The sequence below is a fragment of the Hyperoodon ampullatus genome, assembly GCF_949752795.1.
Source record: "Hyperoodon ampullatus genome assembly, chromosome: 19".
Lineage (NCBI taxonomy): Eukaryota > Metazoa > Chordata > Mammalia > Artiodactyla > Ziphiidae > Hyperoodon > Hyperoodon ampullatus.
The window spans coordinates 26,645,980-26,666,578 of NC_136932.1; the positions used below are offsets into that span (position 1 = coordinate 26,645,980).

At 40.3% G+C, this 20,599-nt stretch overlaps 1 protein-coding gene across 1 annotated transcript in view; it reads left to right on the top strand.

The window, feature by feature from the left end:
* The window catches only part of LOC307067897 (RAD52 motif-containing protein 1-like), a gene marked incomplete at both ends in the record, with an annotated part of 27,996 nt that extends 7,887 nt beyond the window's left edge, over positions 1 to 20,109 (top strand). Inside the window, 5 exons of the mRNA XM_079725526.1 lie at positions 15,091 to 15,213; positions 15,590 to 15,758; positions 16,717 to 16,815; positions 18,466 to 18,551; positions 20,008 to 20,109. Coding sequence (XP_079581652.1) covers positions 15,091 to 15,213; positions 15,590 to 15,758; positions 16,717 to 16,815; positions 18,466 to 18,551; positions 20,008 to 20,109 — 579 coding nt within the window. The remainder of the gene's footprint in view (positions 1 to 15,090; positions 15,214 to 15,589; positions 15,759 to 16,716; positions 16,816 to 18,465; positions 18,552 to 20,007) is intronic.
* Positions 20,110 to 20,599: the final 490 nt, after the last annotated feature.

Genomic DNA, 20,599 nt, shown 5'->3' on the forward strand with positions numbered 1-20,599 from the left:
AGAATGGCCATCATCAAGAAATCTAGAAACAATAAATGCTGGAGAGGGTGTGGAGAAAAGGGAACACTCTTGCACTGCTGGCGGGAATGTGGATTGGTACAGCCGCTATGGAGAACAGTGTGGAGGTTCGTTAAAGAACTAAAAATGGAACTACCATATGACCCGGCAATCCCACTACTAGGCATATACCCTGAGAAAACCATAATTCAAAAAGAGACATGTACCAAAATGTTCATTGCAGCTCTATTCACAATAGCCCGTAGCTGGAAACAACCTAAGTGTCCATCATCGGATGAATGGATAAAGAAGATGTGGCACATATATACAATGGAATATTACTCAGCCATAAAAAGGAACGAAACTGAGCTATTTGTAATGAGGTGGATAGACCTAGAGTCTGTCATACAGAGTGAAGTAAGTCAGAAAGAGAAAGACAAATACCATATGCTAACACATATATATGGAATTAAAAAAAAAATGTCATGAAGAACCTAGGGGTAAAACGGGAATAAAGACACAGACCTACTTGAGAACGGACTTGAGGATATGGGGAGGGTGAAGGGTAAGCTGTGACAAAGCGAAAGAGAGGCATGGACATATATACACTACCAAACGTAAGGTAGATAGATAGTGGGAAGCAGCCGCAGAGCACAGGGAGATCTGCTCGGTGCTTTGTGACCGCCTGGAGGGGTGGGATAGGGAGGGTGGGAGGGAGGGAGACGCAATAGGGAAGGGATGTGGGAACAGATGTGTATGTATGACTGATTCACTTTGTTATAAAGCAGAAACTAATAAAAAAAATAAAAATAAAAAAAAATAAAAAAATAAAAAAATAAATAAATAAATAAAAAGAAGTGCATTCACATTGTTGTACAACCATCACCACCATCCAGCTTCAGAACTCCATCATCTTCCCTAATTGAAGTCTGTTCTCATTAAACACTAACCCTCCATCCCCCTCTCCCTCAAGCACCTGGCAAACATCATTCTACTTTCTGTTTCTAAGAATTTGAATAGGGTCCATTCATACCATAGGTACCTCATATAAGTGCACTGATACAATATTTGTCCTTTTGTGACTGGCTAATTTCATTTAGCATGTCTTCAAGGTTCATCCATATTGTAGCATGTGGCAGCATTTTCTTCCTTTTTCAGGCTAAATACTATGAAATTGTATGTAATACCACATTTTTAAAAATCCATCCAGTTTTTGATAGACACTCAGGTTGCTTCCACCTTTTGGCTGTTGTGAATAATGTTGCTGTGAACTTGGGTGTATACATATCTGTTCAGGTCCCTACTTTCAGTTCTTTCGGGAAATACCCAGAAGAATTGTTAGATCATATGGTAATTCTGTGTTTAATTTTTTGAGGAATCCCCATATTGTATTCCATAGCAGTAGCACCGTTTGATGTCCACCAGAAATGTAAAACGGTTCCAATTTCTCCACATCCTCGCAAACAGTTATTTTCTATTTTTTTGATAGTAGCCATCCTAATGGGTGTGAAATGATAATATATACTTGTTTTCAAAGGTGTTTTATGTAGAATAATAGAATTTCAGGACTAGAAATGGTATTAAAGGTTTCTGGTTCAATTAGCTGTAGACAGCAACAAATGTTCTCATATGTCTTAGCATTTTCACTTCTTTCTCAGTTGGAGAAAGGCATTTTGGGCAGATGGGTCTCTACTGGATCTTCGGCTCAAGATGAACTATGTCTGACCCAGGCAGGGTACATGGAATGCAGCTTTGCAAGAGATCTGCTCTTCTCTTCTGCCAGTGACTCTCTTTCTTATACTTCTTTACAGTTTCCAACTGTGTCTTCTGGGTTATTTAATCTTCTTTCCAGCTTCTTTAAGGGATAAGGTAATTGTATTCAAATAAACATTTTTATTTAAAAAAAACTAGGTAAGTTAGCAATTAATGAGCCAAGATCAGTATAAACTGCTCAGATGATTAAAAAGACTGTATTCAATATCAATTTGAAGGAAACATAAATATTACTCCTGGATGTTAGCTATAATTCCTTACTATGTAAAATAAGTCACCCCTTTTCAATTTTTTTTTTTAATTTGGAGGAGATGAGTTAAGCAGCATAAAATAAAATATATTTTATATGTACGAGAAGATTATAACTTCTGGATTAGTTTGGGTTTTGAATCTTTTTTAAGTTAAAGAAAACTGTTAGTTTAATTTATATTATGAAAATCTTTACGCCTACAGCAAAGTTGTAAGAATAGTACAATCAATACCCAATTGTTAGCGTTATGTCATAAATTGCCTTGTCTCTCTTTCTCTGTCAAATAGATAGAATTTTTTTTTCCCTGAGCCAGCTGAAAGTAAGTGGCAGAAATCTTAGATGGCATTTCATTCATACTTCATCATGTGTCTCCTAAGAATGAGGACATATTTCTTCATAAACATAATACCATTATCACACCTAAGAAGATAATTCAGTAACACTAATAGTTATAATATCAGATATCAAGTCCATGTATAATTTTTCCTATTTCTTCCCAAAATATATTTTATTTCTTTAGTTTGTTTTTGACTCTTTAGTTTCTTTTTTTTAAATTAATTTATTTATTTTTGGCTGCGTTGGGTCTTCGTTGCTGTGTGTGGGATTTCTCTAGTTGTGGCGAGCAGGGGCTACTCTTCATTGCAGTGCACGCGCTTCTCACTCTGGTGGCTTCGCTTGTTGTGGAGCACGGGCTCTAGGCGTGGGGGCTTCAGCAGTTGTGGGGCATGGGCTTAGTTGCTCTACAGCATGTTGGATCATCCCGGACCAGGGCTCAAACCCGTGTCCCCTGCACTGGCAGGAGGATTCTCAACCACTGCCCCACCAGTTATTCTTTTATAAAAAAATTATTTCCTCATTTGTTTTTATGTGATGATGCCTTTATTTATTTATTTTTATTATTGTTTATTTTTGGCTGTGTTGGGTCTTTGTTGGTTGCTGCGCGCGGGTTTTCTCTAGTTGTGGCAAGTGGGGGCTACTCTTTATTGTGGTGCACGGAATTTCATTGTGGTGGCTTCTCTTGTTGCGGAGCATGGGCTCTAAGTGCGCAGGCGTCAGCAATTGCAGCACCTGGGCTCAGTAGTTGCGGCACACAGGCCCTAGAGTGCGCGGGCTTCAGTAGTTGCGGCGTGTGGCCTCAGTAGTTGTGGCTCGCGGGCTCTAGAGCGCAGGCTCAGTAGTTGTGATGTAAGGGCTTAGTTGTTCTGCGGCAATCAGGATATTCTCGGACCAGGGCTGGAACACGTGTCCCCTGCATTGGCAGATGGATTCTTAAACACTGCACCACCAGGAACGTCCCAGACGTTCCTTTTTTTAATGACAATTTTGAAGAGTCCTGGTTCATGTATTTCATAGACTGTCCCTCAACCTGGATTTGTGTGATGTTCTCCTCATGACTGGAATGGAGTTAGGGTTTTGGGGAAGGAGATATTTACTTTTCATATTTTGTTTCATCTCTCTCTCTTGGCTTTTTATATAAGATATTCAGTACATATAGATTTATATTTTAAAAAGTATGCTTGTAGACTATTATTTTATAATCTGCTTGCTATTTTGTAATCTGCTTGGGATGATGGTTGTCGTGGTGTTGGTATGATTTTTTTTTTTTTTTCTGTATGCGGGCCTCTCACTGTTGTGGCCTCTCCCGTTGCAGAGAACAGGCTCCGGATGCGCAGGCTCAGCCGCCATGGCTCACGGGACTAGCCACTCCGCGGCATGTGGCATCTTCCTGGACCGGGGCACGAACCCGTGTCCCCTGCATCGGCAGGCGATCTCTCAACCACTGTGCCACCAGGGAAGCCCGGTACACTTTTGTTGTAATTATGCAGTTGGCTCTCTTGCGTTCATTTATATTTTATTTATAAAGCTCCACTGCTTTGGATTATGATGTGTTTACAAGGCTACACAGATAGTCTGGAAGGGAAATGCAGAAATACAAATGACAGAAAATATTTTATAATAAAAAATTTTCTTGGCAAGCAGCAAACTTTTCTCAAAGTCAGTCTTTTAATATAATTTGCTTGCTTCATAAATATGGTTTTTTTTGTTTTTTCATATCTTTATTGATTAGTAAGCATGTTAAATGACTTGGGAGGAATCTCACTCTCTTCAAGAAATAATTTGGAATTATTGATCCAGAATGCTGACAGTTCTCAAAAATGGGTCAGGATAATCAAAGTAATAGATGGAAAAAAAATCTCAATTTTAGCTCTTGATATAACTTTTCTTAAATTTAGGGTTCTTTTTTATAAATTAACTTACTAAAAGAGATGGTGGAAGGTCCATCAAGATGTTTATTTTATGTATTTCAAGCATTTTACTCTGCGGTATTGAATTCTATTCATTCTGGAATTTAGGAGAATTTACCTCTTTATGAAAGAGATTATTGAAAGTAGAAAATGATTGATGACCTTCGCTTCCAGTTTTCTTCTCAATAGACTTAGTCTCTCTTTTAATGCTTCTTGCATACTCAGTAATTTTATAACTTTTAGAGAAAAATGCAAGTCTGGCTGAATATTAAGCACAGTACAATAAATAAAGCTTTTTTACTTTGCAGACTATTTTACATGTGTGTCCCATAGATTCATCAGAGATTCTAGTTTTGGATAAAGGCAAGTACATTTAAAGACAATACAACATCCCTGTCTATGACATTGGCATTCAAATGAGAAGTGAATTTGGTTCAGGACAGTTCTTGAAATGCTTAGCATTTAGGTTATTTTAGGTCAACTCTTTGGGAAATTCAATTAGAGTATTTATTAAATGGTTTTAGTGAGCTGATTGGTTGTCATGTCATGTCATAGTTGGTATAAAACATGACTCCTATTTCTAAAATAGTTGTGTTGGTCAGATAAGGCATCTTACATGATGTATTTAATCCAAGATAATGGATGAGTAAGAGGCAGGTCATTCTCTAGGAAGTAATTTTGGTTTTGAGAGAGGCATTCTTAGGGAAGTAGGCCTTGAATTGTTCATTTAGAGCTGGGCAGGATTGAGATCCGGAGAGAGGAGGGTAAGGATATTTGGGTAGAGGGAAGGGCATTGGCAGAGCCTCAGATGCCTGATGTTTACTGGGGCCTTTGTGGGAATGGTGGGAAAGTTGGGTTGCAGTCAGCCTGTGGGTGGCCTGGACGTTGGGTAATAAGCGTGGCTGTCAGTTTATGGGCGCCCTCTCTAGAGTGGTCTGTAACTTGCTTCCTCCCTGAGGAAGTGTGACACGCTTTTGCTAGCTGCAGTGTTTTCCCCACAGCTGTGCTGTCCATTGAGGAGAAGGGGGCCTGCTCTGCCATGGCTTCCTTAATCCTCAGGGTATGGCGTGTGAGTTATTTTAATAATGTATCAATCTGCCTTTTCTTTCTTTTGTCACAATGCATTTACTTTCTAACGTGGTCTTGTTTTCAGGGTAATAATTGGGTCTCCACAGGAAAAATCATAATGTATGAGGCAAATTACTGACTTAAAAAATGAATCTCTAATATTTTTCTAGTAGCTCTTCTTTTGTTTAAATTTTTGTTTTGTTAGTTATGTAAAGAAACTTATGTATACTAATTTCTGCTTAGGTGGATAGTGGTACTGTTTAGCACATCTCATTGGTCTTCTGAAACCTTTACAAATGCAGTTTGATTCATTCCAGCCAAGTTAATTATGAGGTACATCATTTTTTTCCACTAATGGAGATAAATGTAAAAGACAGAGATACAGAAATCATCTTCAGTTTAGATTGAAGAAATTTTCGTTACTACTGTCTTTTCCTGCTATTTGATCACAGTTTATTTTTATTTTTTGAAGTCTGTCTCTAATCAAATAAGATTTAATGTTTTAGCAGTAAAAGAGGACCCTGATTGAATTAATAAGAATAGTTAATTTAAGGACAATAATTGATTTTTAAAAATATAAAAGTACATTTCATGACTTGATTTCAAGATGATCTGGTGGTATTCTTATACTGTCGCAGAAGGAAGTCCACAGTGGGATGAGAATGATGCCTACAAATCACCACCCTTATTATCTATTACTGAACATGTCTTAGTCCAGGCCAGTCTGCCTATCACCTCTGTGGTACACTGTTCATTTCATTTTCTTCCAGGATTTACTTTTGGTCCTGGACCAATTATCTAGCTGTGATGGGATTCTTCAAAAGTATCCTACATTTTGTACTTAGTGAACTAGTGATTGTTCTGTTTGCAGACATTCTTTCTGAGGCTCTACTCTTGCCTCGAAAACCTACATTTGCAGAAAGGGAAATGTATAGGTTTTCCTTTTAAATGTATTTATTTTTATTTATTTTTTATTTATTTTTGGCTGTGTTGGGTCTTCGTTTCTGTGCAAGGGCCTTCTCTAGTTGCGGCGAGCGGGGGCCACTCCTCATCGTGGTGCGTGGGCCTCTTACTGCCGTGGCCCCTCTTGTTGCGGAGCACAGGCTCTAGACGCGCAGGCTCAGTAGTTGTGGCTCACGGGCCCAGTTGCCCCGTGGCATGTGGGATCGTCCCATTCCAGGTCTCGAACCCGTGTCCCACCCATTGGCAGGCAGACACTCAACCACTGCACCACCAGGGAAGCCCAGGTTTTCCTTTTATTAACAAATGTATCCTTCTTTATTTCTTTCTAGTTTTTAAAAACCGTGTCCATTGTGACATTGAGATTCATATTTAAAAATAATTTTAAAATTTTATTCTTAAAATTATCATACAGTAAAACTAACTTTTTTCTTTTATAATGTTAATTTAACACGTGTAGTTTGTGCAACCATCACTACAATCAGAATACAGAATAATATTATCACCCCCCTGAATTCCCTGATGCTATCCTTTTATAGTTAACTGTCCCCATCCTATAACCTCTGCAACCACTGACCTTTTCTCCATCCCTATAGTTTTGTCTTTTTGAGAATGTCCTATAAGTGGAATCATACATGTAAGCTTTTGAGACTGGGTTCTTTTACTGTGTCTTTGAGATTCATCTAAGTTATGGCATGTATTGAAAGTTTATTCCTTTTTATTACTGAGTAGTTTTCCATTGTCACTCATTAAAGGACATTTGCGTTGTTTCCAATTTTTAACATTTAGGAATAGAGCTGCTGTAAACATTTGTGTACAGACTTTTGTGCAAACATAGTTTTCATTTCTCTATCTCTAGGGTAGCTGTCTCTGGGGAGAGGGGATTGCTGGGTGATATAGTGAGTATATTTTTAACTTTATAAGAAACTGTCAACGCTTTTTCCAGAGTGTCTGTACCATTTTGTATTCTCCCACTAGCAATGTACGAGAATTCCACCTATTCCACATCACTGACACTATCAGTGATTTTAATTTAGCCATTCTAATAGGTATGTGGTAATATCTTATCATGGTTTTAATTTGCATTTCTCTGAGGACTAATGCCATTGGACATCTTTTCATGTGCTTATTTGCCATCATTAGATCCTCTTAGTGGAGTGCCGTTGAAATCTTTTGCCTAGCTTTTAATTGGGTTGTTTTCTTATTGTTGAGTTTTGAGAATTCTTTATATATTTGGATACAAATCCTTTTTCAGGTATGTTATTTGCCGTTGTTTTTTTCTCAGGCTTTAGCTTGGCTTCGTATCCTTCTAACATAATAGTGTCTTTCAAAGAGGAAAAAGGTTTAATTTTGAGAAAGTCCAGTTCATAAATTTTTTTCTTTTTTATATTATACTAAGATGGGTAGGTTTTTAAATAAGTTTCTCATCTATAAAAGTGGTGAAAAGTAATTTAGTGATGGGAATATCCTCATAAAGTTGACTTTGTGGAAGGTGCAAATGTTATTTTCTGGAAAGGTAGTACTAATTAATATACCTCTTAGTCTTGGGAACATCTAGGACTTTTGTTTAACCAAAGGATGCAATTGGTTGAGGTTTGTGAGGCTTTTCACACTTTTTCAAAAAATGATAATCACTAATGTGGTTAAATATGTATACTTTCATAATGCAGAACTATGTAGGAATTAGTCCTTAAGACTCTTCCAGGGTTAAAATAGTGGTATATTACATTCCCATTTGATGCTTTTGTGAGTGCCTGAGTTTGAGTTTCTGCTTCACTGGAACAATATTCGAACTCTGAGTGTAGGTTCAGATTCAGTGTCTTGGCTAAAAGCACGAGCTGCATCAGAATGTCTGCATTTGAATCCTGCCTTTTATTTACAGTGTAACTGTGGGTGAGTAACTTAACTTGTCTGTGCTTCAGTTTCCTTATCTGTTAGTGTGAATGATAATAATAATATCCACCTTTTAAGGTCATTATGAGGACTCAAGCACATTACATAATATAGTCATTTCAACGGCCTCTGGCCCACAGTAAGCATTCAGCAAATGGCTCTTGTTATTATTCTTATTATTATTGCTGAAATAGCTTTATGATAAAATTGTTTAAACAAATGTTTTGGAATATTTTCAAGAGTCAGAATAAGCACATAGCACACTAAGTCATTTCTCTCCAATGCCCACTTTTTTCTCTTTGCACTTGTTATTATTAATCAATACCTGTGACCAGTGTTTTTAATAATCATGTATATATACACTGTTTTACAAGACAGGTATCAGTTCATTCCATTTTTCACATCCTGTGAGGTACTAATCAGATATACACATATACATCAGTTCGCTTCAGCTGCCTGAAATATCAACCTAAATTGGCTTAAGCTGGAAAGAAATTTGAGTTAGGCTCACCTAACTGCAAAGTCAGGCAGAGCTAGCTGGATTCAGGGCTCAAGTAAAGTCATCAGGACTCAGGTTCTCCCCACGAGTCAACTCTGCCTTTTCCTGTATGGACTTCAGTTGTAGGAACTGTATGTTAGAAAATCGGCTGTAGCATATTCACCCCCTGTAGCCTGTCAGCGTTTAGATTCAGCCGGAAAGAGCGCCTGTCTCTTTCCCAGAAGCCTCAGCAAAAGTCTCATGATGTCTCATTGGCTCTTATGGGGTCACATGTCTGACCTGGAGCCAATCGCTGTTTGAGGCTGTGAGACTGGGATTGGCCAGTTCTGGTCACGTGGCACCCGTGGCTCTTTGGCGGAGTCGATCCCACCAGAGCCACGCTGACTGAGAGGCGGGGAGAGGTGCCTACTCTGAGGGAATTTGTGGGCTTTTATTACCAGAAAAAGGGATGGATGCTGGCTGGTCAAACGACTAATGTGCTGTTAGGCTCTTTTTGTAGATCAGCAACGGATCACAGGGGTTAATGGATTTGAATTAGAACCTTGGTTACTGATTCCAGCTTTTTTGTCTGTGAAGTTACATCCTCCAGGAGTGCCATTCCCCACAGGGGCAGGCGTTTGCAGAAAGTTAGTGTTGTGTATTCTTTTGGTGAAAGTTGGATAATTTTTAACAGGAAGAGAAAGAGTCAAGGCAAATAGGGGTGGCCTTCTCAATGGGTGGACGTGGTGCTTCTTCCCACACTGGTGGGTTTAAGCGACTCAGCGCCCTTCTCCGAGCCTTTCTGTCCCCATGGCAGAGGCTGTACAAGACCCAGCCTGGTCAGTGTCTGTCTGCTATGTGGCAGGGTTGCATGCTGTAGACACGGGTGTATCCGTGTATCCTGGCCAAGAGTGTCGGCTACACGGTGATGTGTGTCTGGTGCTGGCGTCGTATAGAGGTAGTTTCTAGATCTCTGTATTTTTTATAGTCCATTTTAGTGTGGCTTGAGACATTGTCTCACTTTGACTTCGGCTGGCAGTTTCTATTTTATGTTTTTCATGAAGACGCTTGAACTTCTTCAGGAGTATGTGTAGCCAGGTCATGCTGTTTTCTGAAGAACCAGAGAAGACAGTTACCAGAGACCTGCCTTGTATGGAGAGCTACGCTACAGAAGTAGCCACAGTGAGGTTCAGGGAGACCGCAGTTAGAATTGAACTGTTGGGACCTGATTAATTGTGGTAGGCATCTTCATATCCAGTGCTGAGGTGGGCACCTGAGCCTACATATCAGAGACATTAACTCTTGAAATTAAGTCACTTCCCCCCATAGCTCCCGGAGTTAGTAATTCTGTCCCTAATCTCTACTTCTGTGTTACTTTTATTGAGATATCCCTGGCTAATATGTTTGGTGATTAATGTTGATGGTAGGCTTTGTGATCTCCCCTCAGAGCCAGTTTTAGGGGTTAGCTTGTCTTTGTCAGCGATGTACAAGTACACTTGTTTCTCCAGTGGCTATTGGAGAGCATAATCATTATTATGATTGCATAATCATAACCATTATTAGTTTACCGAGATGTTGAAAATGGGTGAAAATAATTCCTCTGTCAAGTAGATAAAGTAGTTACATAGCATGATATTTTATTTTCTATAAATACAGTGTTGTATGTTGAAATCTGTAAAGTGATTTCCACTTTGTATAAATTGAAAATATGGAATTTTAGTGAAATAACACTAGCTAACACTTACTGAGCACTCACTGTATGCCAGGCATTCTTTTAAGCACTTTACACGTATTATTTCGCTTAATTCTTAAGTGAAAATAAATAACCATAGGAGGTAGGTATTAGTTGTCTCCTTGCCATTTTAGAGGTGAGCAAGTTGAGATACTTGAGGCTAAGTCATTTGCTCCAGGTCACACAGCTGGTGAGTGACACAGTTGGTGAGTGACAGCTGGTGAGTTCTGAATGTAAGTCCTCTGGCTCCACGTCTTTGCTTTGGATCACTATGCTGTGTTCTGTCCCTAGTAAAGATTTTAGCTCATGTGTTGTTAGTTTTTCTTTTCATTTTGCTTCCTTTTGTAATATTTTCTAGATGTGGGCTAAGAGTTTTATAGAGAAGATTTGCTAAATCTAGGACCTTTGGAATCCATGGATTTATCCATCTTCTGTTGCTGTTATTTGGCAAGCAAACACTATATGCTTGTTTATATCAGTAGGTGTCAACCAGGAATGATTTTGCCACCCCAGGGGACATTTGCTGATGTCTGGAGACAGACATCTTTAGTTGTCGTAAGTCAGGAGACGTGCTCCTGGCACCTAGTGGTCAGAGGCCGGGATGCTGCTGAAACATTTATGAGGCACAGGACAGCCTTCCGCGACAAAGAATTGTTCAGCCCAAAATGTCAATAACATCAACTCTGGCCTATAGAATAAGTGACTGATGATCTTGTAATGCCATTCTGATCTCTAATGGGCAAAGTCACATTACTAATGTAGAAATGATTACTTTTGATGTTTGTTTGATAATTGATTTCCTGAAATTAATGCATGTTTGTATAAGGGACATAAACATCAACCATAACTTAAATATTGAAGTTCCCTTAAAGTAAACTGGGAATTACAGCCCACTGAGGGAGAGCTGAGGAAGTTTAAAGGGAGGCCATGTAATGTCTGAGGATGCAATACTCTAAATATTTGTTGGATTACCTTGTGAATTACACAATTAGATTTCATTTTTTTTGTGTTGTATTAACTTGTCAAATGTATAAACATTTTAAATATCCTGTAAGTTTTAAAACCGTGTTTTGGTATTTTTTAATTAAAAATTTCATACTGAGAAAAGTGGAGAATATTACATTGTACCCCGTGTATGTACCACCCATATTTAACAAATGCTAACAAATACTGAAGTCCATTTTGAGCTCTTTCTCATCCCATCCCTTAGGTGTTTCTACATTTTTTATTATACCAAACATCTCAAAAGTTGAAGGGGCCTGGAACTCTTCCGACGACTGTCGTCAGGCCTCACTCACTGCTGCTGCCTTTTGTCTGCCTGTCAGCTTCTCCCCTCATCTTTCACTGCAATATATAGGCGGTAGAGGGCGGAGCCGGGTTGTCTTTTCAAAGCTGGAAAGGCCAGGCCGAGAGTGGATGCGTAGCCTGGAGGGAGGCGGGAGGACAATAAGTATGGGTTTCCCCCAATGACTGAAAGCAGAGCGTTCCCATGAAACCTTTCATAAGCCGAAGTGGCATAAAGTGAAGAAGCAGTGACCATAGGACACATCTTGCCAACGGAAGCACAAAATAAATTGAGCTAAAGTACAGAAGCTCAGTGACAGTTCAAAGCTATGGTGGCTTGATGCTGAGGTGCTGAGTGTGGTTCCCAGGAAGGAGCTGGGTGGTGCCCCTTGCACCCGCTTTTGCAGCCCACAGTGCGAATTGCCTCTGTACGGGCTGCTGCACAACACATGCCGGGCACTGTTCTCATTTCCCCCCCTTTTTTTGTGAAAATAGATACCTCTTTGGATTTCTTTTGGTTGGGAAAACAGGCGCTAACGTGGATCTTTCTTAAGAGCGAAGTGGCATAAATTGAGCTTTGGAAGGATGGAGGAGACCTGTACTTTGGGGCCGTTTGGTGAGGTAGAAAGTGGAGAGAGTGAGCGAGGGTGGGAACAGGCAAGAAGAGCAGTCTCGGAGCCAACAGACATGGTGGTGGGAGGTCTGCAAGCATGGTCCGCCGGAGCAATGTTGTGACTGTCAGGTCAGAGGATCTTAGGTCTTCTTTGCCCAGGATTGCTGCTCCCTGCATTATGAGTGGTATAGCTCAGGAGAGGCTGCGCTTGAATTCTCAATCTCTATTACTTGGACTGCTTAGTGGTGTGTTATTAATGGCAATGCCTGCTTATCACCAGTTGTTCACAGGACTTCTACATGATAGGTTCCTTCTTTTTTTTTTTTTTTTTTTTTTTGACCACACCATGCCGCCTGCGGGATCTTAGTTCCCCGACCAGGGATCAAACCCTCCCCCCGCCCCTTTCCGCCGTGGAGGAAGCGCGGAGTCCCAACCACTGCACTGCCCGATAGGTTCCTTCTTTATTTAAACACCTCCCATCATGCTCCATTGCTATGGAATAAAGCCCTCACTTCTTGTGACATTGGAGGGCATTCATAGCTCCTATCCCTCCTTCTCTGACACACCTGGAGTGTATCATGTGCTTTTTCTTGTCTTGGTGACTTCTTGTGCATTCTCTCTGATAAACTCCCCTGTGCTCTCCCTATCAACTCTGCACAGTGAACTTGTGTTCTTCTTTTGAGGGCAGCTCATGCCTTTCGGCAGATGGAAGGTATTTCTTGTTATTTTTCATTTGTGCTTTGCCTGTCTTGCTAGAATCTGAGTTTCTTGAAAGCAGTGATGGCATGCTTCCTCTTTGAGTTTAGTGCTGCTAACACAGGGCCTGGCCTCAGGAAATGTTTGCTGAACTGAATTAATAGCCAGTTCGAACTTGCCCTTGAGCCAGTGTTTTGTACTGGTGGGAAAAATCCTACACGGTGTGGACTTTGATTCTCTGAAGTGTCAGTTACAGTATTGTAAGACGGAAGATAGGAGTCTGGGATAGGAAACAGTTTTGCACTTTCCGTTTTTTTTTTTTTTTTTTTTTTTTTTGCGGTACGCGGGCCTCTCACTGTTGTGGCCTCTCCCGTTGTGCAGCACAGACTCCGGACGCGCAGGCACAGCAGCCATGGCTCATGGGCCCAGCCACTCTGCGGCATGTGGGATCTTCCTGAACCGGGACATGAACCCGTGTCCCCTGCATCGGCAGGCGTTGTCTCAAACACCGTGCCACCAGGGAAGCCCTAGATTTCTTTTGTTAATGCAGAGCCTAGTTTACTACCCACTCCCCCGATATTGTTATCTACTTTAATTATGTGTTCTTTTTAAATTTTAATTATTTATTTATTTGGTTGCACCGGGTCTTAGTTGCAGCAGGTTGGCTCCTTAGTTGCGGCTCAAGGGCTCCCCAGTTGCAGCAGGCAGGCTCCTTTAGTTGCGGCTCGCAGGTTCCTTAACTGTGGTGTGTGAACTCTTAGTTGCAGCATGCATGTGAGACCTATTTCCCTGACCAGGGATCGAACCCGGGCTCCCTGCATTGGGAGCACAGAGTCTTAACCACTGCACCAGCAGGGAAGTTCCAATTATGTGTTCCTTTATTCATTGGCATGTATACATAATTCTTATCTTTTTCCCCTGTATTTTTATAAATACAGAAAAGTGAATAACATCTTAAAATAAAATGAAGGAAAGGCCTAATGTATCTGAGTTTTTCTCAGTAGCACGATGGGAGATGTTTGCCAGCAAGAACTGTGGCAAGGTTATCCCAGATGTCAACTGTCTCTACTACCAGGGGCTCAGAGCCCTTCTGAAGCTGCCTAATTGTCCAGGACAGCTCCATTATGACTCACCGTACAGGGCCTAGCCTCTCATGCGACACTCAACATTTAAAAATTAGTCTTCATTTCTCCTTCCCAGCAGGCAGCTTCAGTTGGAGAAAGTAATTTCATTTTCTTATGTACTCATTCATTCACTCAGTCAACAGACCATCACTCCTCTATTATATGCCAAGATCTATGCTTGCTTCTGGTAACAAGGAAAGAATAATATATGGTTCCTTCAAGCACTTAAGGAGCTCATAAACTAGTGACAGAGGAAAATGCACAAACCAATCCATAAAGAATTAACAATGCTTTGACTTTATTTGTATTATTTGAATTTTTATGACTATATTTATATACTACACCCTGTTCAAAGTGGAAATAGATATTTAAGAAAGAACTAGTGATGTAAAAAATCCACAGTAATATGTAAGTTATTTAGAGAGTTAAGACTGGAAATATTTGCACTCTCAAAGAAGCTTGTTAATGCAGATGAACCCCTAATTCTTTTGGTTGCTTTATTTACATTTATAGAGGTATAGGTATTCCCTCTTCTAACAGGGGTTAGTAACTTGGGGAGGGGATGCTACAGATTAAGGTCCTGATTCAGTGGCAGTTCCATCTTACCTCCTCCTTCAGGTCATATTTTCAAGCAGGAGCTACAGGATGAGACGAGTAAAACAGTTCACTTCCTTTGCTTACCCCCAGCCCCATAATAGGCTTCTGCTGGGCTTCCTTGGTTGTTTTCATCATCACTTTCACCACCAGAGGTCAGGGAAACTTTCGGTTAATCAGGGGCCCTGGAAATGATGCAGAAAAGTACTGACTTAAAAATAATAAATAACATTTATTTAGGGCTGACTGTGAGCTCATTGCTTAAAATGTCCTACTTAATCTTCACAACCACTCTATGAAATTGGTGTTGATAAATCTCAGGTATATCCAAAACAAGTCTCTATGTAGGATTGTGATATTTTTAGGACTTTTATGTCTTTAGGTTCGTCTTGGCACCAGACATAAGGCAGTTCAACATAATACGCTGGCCCTAAACAGCTCCAGATGCCAAGAATTGGCAAATCACTACTTTGGTTTCAATGGGTGGTCAAAAAGGATCATCAATGTAAACTCTGTAGATTTTCTTTGACTAACCAGGCTCCTTTCAACATTGAACTCCTAGACTTTAGAGAGAAGAATAGAACAGGGCTATGAGGAGGAGATGTGAGAGCCTTCCACATGGAAGTATGTGAGCATTGGCCTGCCACCTAGAATTAGTGATAATCTCAATGACTTGGATGGCGGTGTCCATAATTTTCTCCAGTATTTGTATGGTATATAATAAAAAATAGTTGTCCATATCTAGTCATTCATTTGCAAGTCTCAACTTGATTTTGAAGCTATTGCATACCTAAACTATTACCTGGGATTGCTGGAGTTTCGTTTTTATTTCTAACAACAGGATATTTTGAAGTCTAGCGTTTAATTCATAATCCTAACAGCTTCAGGATCTTTCTAACCTTGAAGAAAGGGAAAATGAATATATTGTGACACCAATTCAGAAGCAAAGCCTGAAGTTCTTCTGTGCTTTCGAGCTGGTGTTGCCCTCCCATGAGTGCAGGAGTCCCGGAGTTGTCATGGCTGAGGAACCTTTGGATAAGTTGGAGGAAGGTCTGTTTTCCAGTATGTTTGTGTGTGGGGAGGTGAGGGAGTGGGATTTCTCTTTTTTCCTTTCTTTCTGAAACTCACCTTTTCAGATACATCATCACTTTTCTAAGCCACTAAAGCCCTGGGCAGATTTTTTCTGCCTGACAATATAGGTTTTTATCTTAGGCAATACCTGACAGCACCTTAAACTTTAGAATTTTAGAACTGACCGCCTGCCAAGAAGCTTAGGAGGAGGGAAAATTAGTTAGTTTTTGTTGTTGTTGTTGTTAATAATTTGTTATGTGCTAAAATATTCCTTCAAATACAGATGTCTTCTGGCCTTCAGTTATCCCAACAAAATCATTGTCTAAAGATTGAAATAAACTCTTGTGTCAACATTCAGTCCTTTGCCTCCTATAGTAGGGCCTGAGCAGAAAAAGTTAATGTAGATCCCTAGAAAGGGGATTCCGATAGGTACTGAGTATTTTCCTAGAATCCATGGCACTTGGGCTTAGGGTTTTAACTCAGAGGCAGAGCTGTTAGTGAATGGAGTGGAGGAGGCTCCACCATCCACCTGATTGGGTGATGGTTGAGGAGAGGCCAGATCATCTGCACTACCACCAAATCTATCTCACTGTATGAATCCAGCCCTTTACGCACAGGAGAGCAGGGTCTGTAGCAGTGCAGCCTCAGCTTGTCCATTTGAAATCTGTGAGTAGTATGAGATTTGTGCCACGTACTTGGTTTGCATTTCCCATCGAGTATTTTAGGAACTTCCAGAATAGATCTGAGCAGTAAAAATGTGCCATGCCAAGGTATACCTACAAAAGAGACATTCACCCGTACCCCAGTGTTGTGCCTGCCCTTAGTCACTAAGATAATGATCTAAGAATCACAGATGCATTTTTAGTTTTACACACATAACCTAGAAATCAGTTATTCAGACAGGCATTTTAAATTCATCTGTTTTGGTTGGATTTAGGGTCATTATCATTCCCTATGGAAAGGAAGGTAACCCAGAAGCTTGCTCTTCAGAAGGCTATGACAGATGCATTCCAGAAACTGCTGATTGTGGCTTTAGGTAAGACCTTTTTGATTATCCTTGAAGTACGTCAGTTTCAGTGAGCAAATAATGTTACTTGAAAAGTTAATTGGATGAAAATAATGGTTATCTAAAACATTACATATTCTTTCATTCACCAGATGCTTTCACAGCAGCAGTCTTAAATTTGTTCTTTGTGGGATTTATGAGAAAAATGACAGCAAATATTATTGTCCCCAGTGTTTAGATGTAGAGTGACTTGCCACAGTACATACAGGAAGTGTTTGATCCAGTTCTTCCCCAATTGCTTGCTTATCTTACAGAATAGTGTAGTGATTATAAGCCTTGGACACCTGTGTTTGAGCCCTAACTTTGTCTCTTAGATTTTGTTGTTGTTGTTGTTGTTGCAATTTTAGGTTTTTCTAGCCAGAGACATTTGAAGGTATTTAATATGTCTAAGCTGCAATTTCTTTATCTGCAAATAGGATTAGTAATACAGCTTATCACCTAATGGAGGATATTGTAAGAGTAAATGAGATGATGAATATAGAAAGCTTAGAACTATGCCTGAAACATAGTAAGCAGAGAAAATATATTGACTATGATTATTATCGTTTTTTTCTTGTTGAAGAGTTTATTAGATTATGTTTTTGAAATCAGTTTAATTTCAGTTTTCATTTCTGATATATTGGGTGAATATGATTCTTATATAATAATTGGCTACGTTTTTGTGAGCCTTGAAAGTGGTCATGCTACTGAATAGCGTTGATTGTGTTCCCTATCGAGTTATACAGCGGTGAGAATGTCACAGGCTGTGCCCAAAGGAAACTTTATGATCAGTAGATTCCCGGAACAGAATTGCTCCCCTGCTTCACAGCCCTTCAGGCTTAGAGAAAATCCGAGCTAAGTTGTCAGAGACCTTATTTGCTTGTAAGAGTTGACCCTGGATTGGTCTTGGCCTTCCAGCCTGGGCAGTCCTTCCAGTGAAGTTTGACTTCCCTGGTCATCAGGCAGAATCTCCATCAGCTGTCAACTCTGGGTAACAACCTTTAAGAACCAAACTAAATGTCTGGGTTGTTTGTCCCTAATATGCCAAGGTATTCCTTATATGTACTCCAAACTCCTTAGACCAAAAAGCCTGGTGGCTCTAGCTTGCCTTGAGGAAAGCTGTATTGTCCAAAAGGTACATGGGCCAGTCTCTGCCAGTAGAGTGTTCAAATGCTGTCTCTCTCTGTCTCTGTCTCCAAAGCTTTGTTCATTGTATCTGGTAGAATTTTGGTCCCAAGGAGTAGGCACTTGCCTTGCTTCTAATATGAAGTATCTATTATAGTTCAGTGGTATCTCTCCAGGTTTGAACTCATTTTGACGCCCACCTAATGCCTTCCTATTTCATTGTATTGTGATTGAACATTTTTGTTTCCACAGCTTTTAATTTCTATGTCATTATTCCTTAGTTCTTATTTCTAAGATCATAAAGGTTTTTGAACCAAAGTTGATACTTCTTATCTATTTTTTCACAAATAATTATGATAAAAACTGGAGTATCAGATGAGGGAACTTCTAGGAAAATGCTCTTATTTTCTGCTTTTAGAAATCAAAAGAATGTCTAATTATTGGGTGCTACCATTGTATACAGGAAGTTTTAGAACAAGAAAACTTCTGAATTGATCCTTGTTAACTTTATTTCAGATATTGGTAAAACAGCCGTGGCATATAGACTCTGTGAAGAGGTCACAGATGCTAGAACCAAAGAGGAACTACAGGATTTAATTCAAGTATGTGGAGATACAAACTCAAGGGGTACACAGCCAGTGTAGCCATAATTCAAAACAAGCAGCAGGATTTGGAAGACTTTGGCATGTCTACTCAGCTCTGTCTTCCTTAGGAAAATGTGAAACTCTGAAACTGCTTTTGAGGCAGGGAATTTCTAGGACTTTTCCAAGTCCCGAGCCTTGTCTCTGGCCCGTTATTTGAAGTTTGGAGAGCAGGATTGAGGGCCATCAGTGTACGTCTACAGTTGTGGACACAGGAGAAGACACAGGCCCTTTAGAACTCCCCTCAAATAGAATTGCAGGGATTTGGGAACAAAGTAACTATGGCCTTAAGCGTGATTATGCTACAGTGTTTTAAAACTATTCATGCCTTTCAAGTAAGGTACATTACCCAGATCTCAGCATCTCATATATATCTTGTGTTAAATATTTTGCCGAAGAACCTTTCTGTAAACCAATTATATGGATGCCTCGAATTAGGGATTAAGTTGTCAACGTAATTTCTAAAAGAAAACATTAATGTATTCTATATAGGATTTTTATTAAAAAGGAGCCAAAAATGTGTTTCATGTCATTGAGAGCTTATTTTGGGGCTAGTTTTCTGATTATTTAACTCACCCCAACGTTGCAAAGTTTGTTTTGAAGGGAAGAAAGTAGAGAAAGAAAAGGTGGTTATGTTCTGAAAAATGTAAAAATTTTGAAGGTTTTTCCTGTACAAAATAATTATTTTAATTCAATTGAAATCAGTCAAGGAAACTTCAAACGTATCCATGTTTAATCCATTAAGAAGTCCAGCTTCCTGTGAAATGTGAGAAGAAAGGACTCCGTATTGATAGTAAAGATTTCGGAAAACTGATTATAACAACAGATCCATTCCTACATGAGGCCAATCTTGGAATCAGTTCCATTGAGAAACCATTATGTGCTAGGCACTGGAAATAAGATGAAGCTCCTTCTCTCTTGGAGTTTAGGTGTTACAGGTGTACCAGACAACTAAAAAGGACTAAAATTAAATAGATTATGAAAAGGACTGTGAAGAAAGTAAACTGGGTGCTAGTTACAGTATTTGAAGAAAATTACTTAACATGCTGACTTTAACATTCTAAGTGTCTTCTCCATGTCTGCACACAGGGTAGACCTCTGAAAAGTGACACAGTAGTTTTTTCTAGATTAAAGGTTCTGTTGAGACAAGGTGGGATGGGGGAAGTTTTCCCATGCTAATATAAAGGGCCATTCACTTGGTTTTAGACCCTCTTTCCCAGAATGAATTGCTCACCTGCCCCAAACCCCTCCTACAGAAGTTCTGGAGTCATCACTGATTCAGTGGTAACCTCTGATGACAGAGTGGTGAATTGATAATGAGACGTGAATACTGAGAGTTTGGAGGAAATGGCAACATTTTAGAATAATTGTAAGGTGTGTTCCCCTCCCGCCACCGTGACTGGTGCTCATTTTGCAGGTCAGCTACTTTTCTTGTCAGGCCTGTAGGCAAAGGGAGGAAGAATGTCTCTCAGACTTCAGCTTCGAGGAGGAAGAGTTCAGATTGCCAGAACTGGACTAGCACTTTTGAATTTCCCAGAATGCCACATCCTGTGGTTTCCTCGGGAAGCTCTGCATCCTTCCCAACCCCCCTCCACCCCTGGGCTGCTGGAGTTTGGGGCCACTGGGGTCTGCAGCCCAAATCCCGCCTCATTGTTTGGGGCCTGGGAGGGCAGGGCGGGGTTGGGAAGGGGGCCCGGCAGGAGGTAATTGTTGCCAATGCAAGGGGAAGGGTGGCTTGTGCCCTGGGGACTCTGGGAAAAAGGCTCACTCTGCTGGCGTGCATTGGATCTCCGCAGGAGCCTAATAAAGGTGGAGTGGACGTTAGGTGGGGGAGGGGCGCGCGGTTGCTAACGGTTGCTAACGGTGAGCCCTCGCGTTGCAGCGCTGGCATAACGGTTCAGTTCGGCTCTGAAGGAGGATGTGGCTCTGGCTTCTCGCTGGCCTGGGTCGCTGTGCCTGGGAGCCGCCACATGTTATGTCCTGGCTGTGCCTCTGTGTCGCTGCTGCGC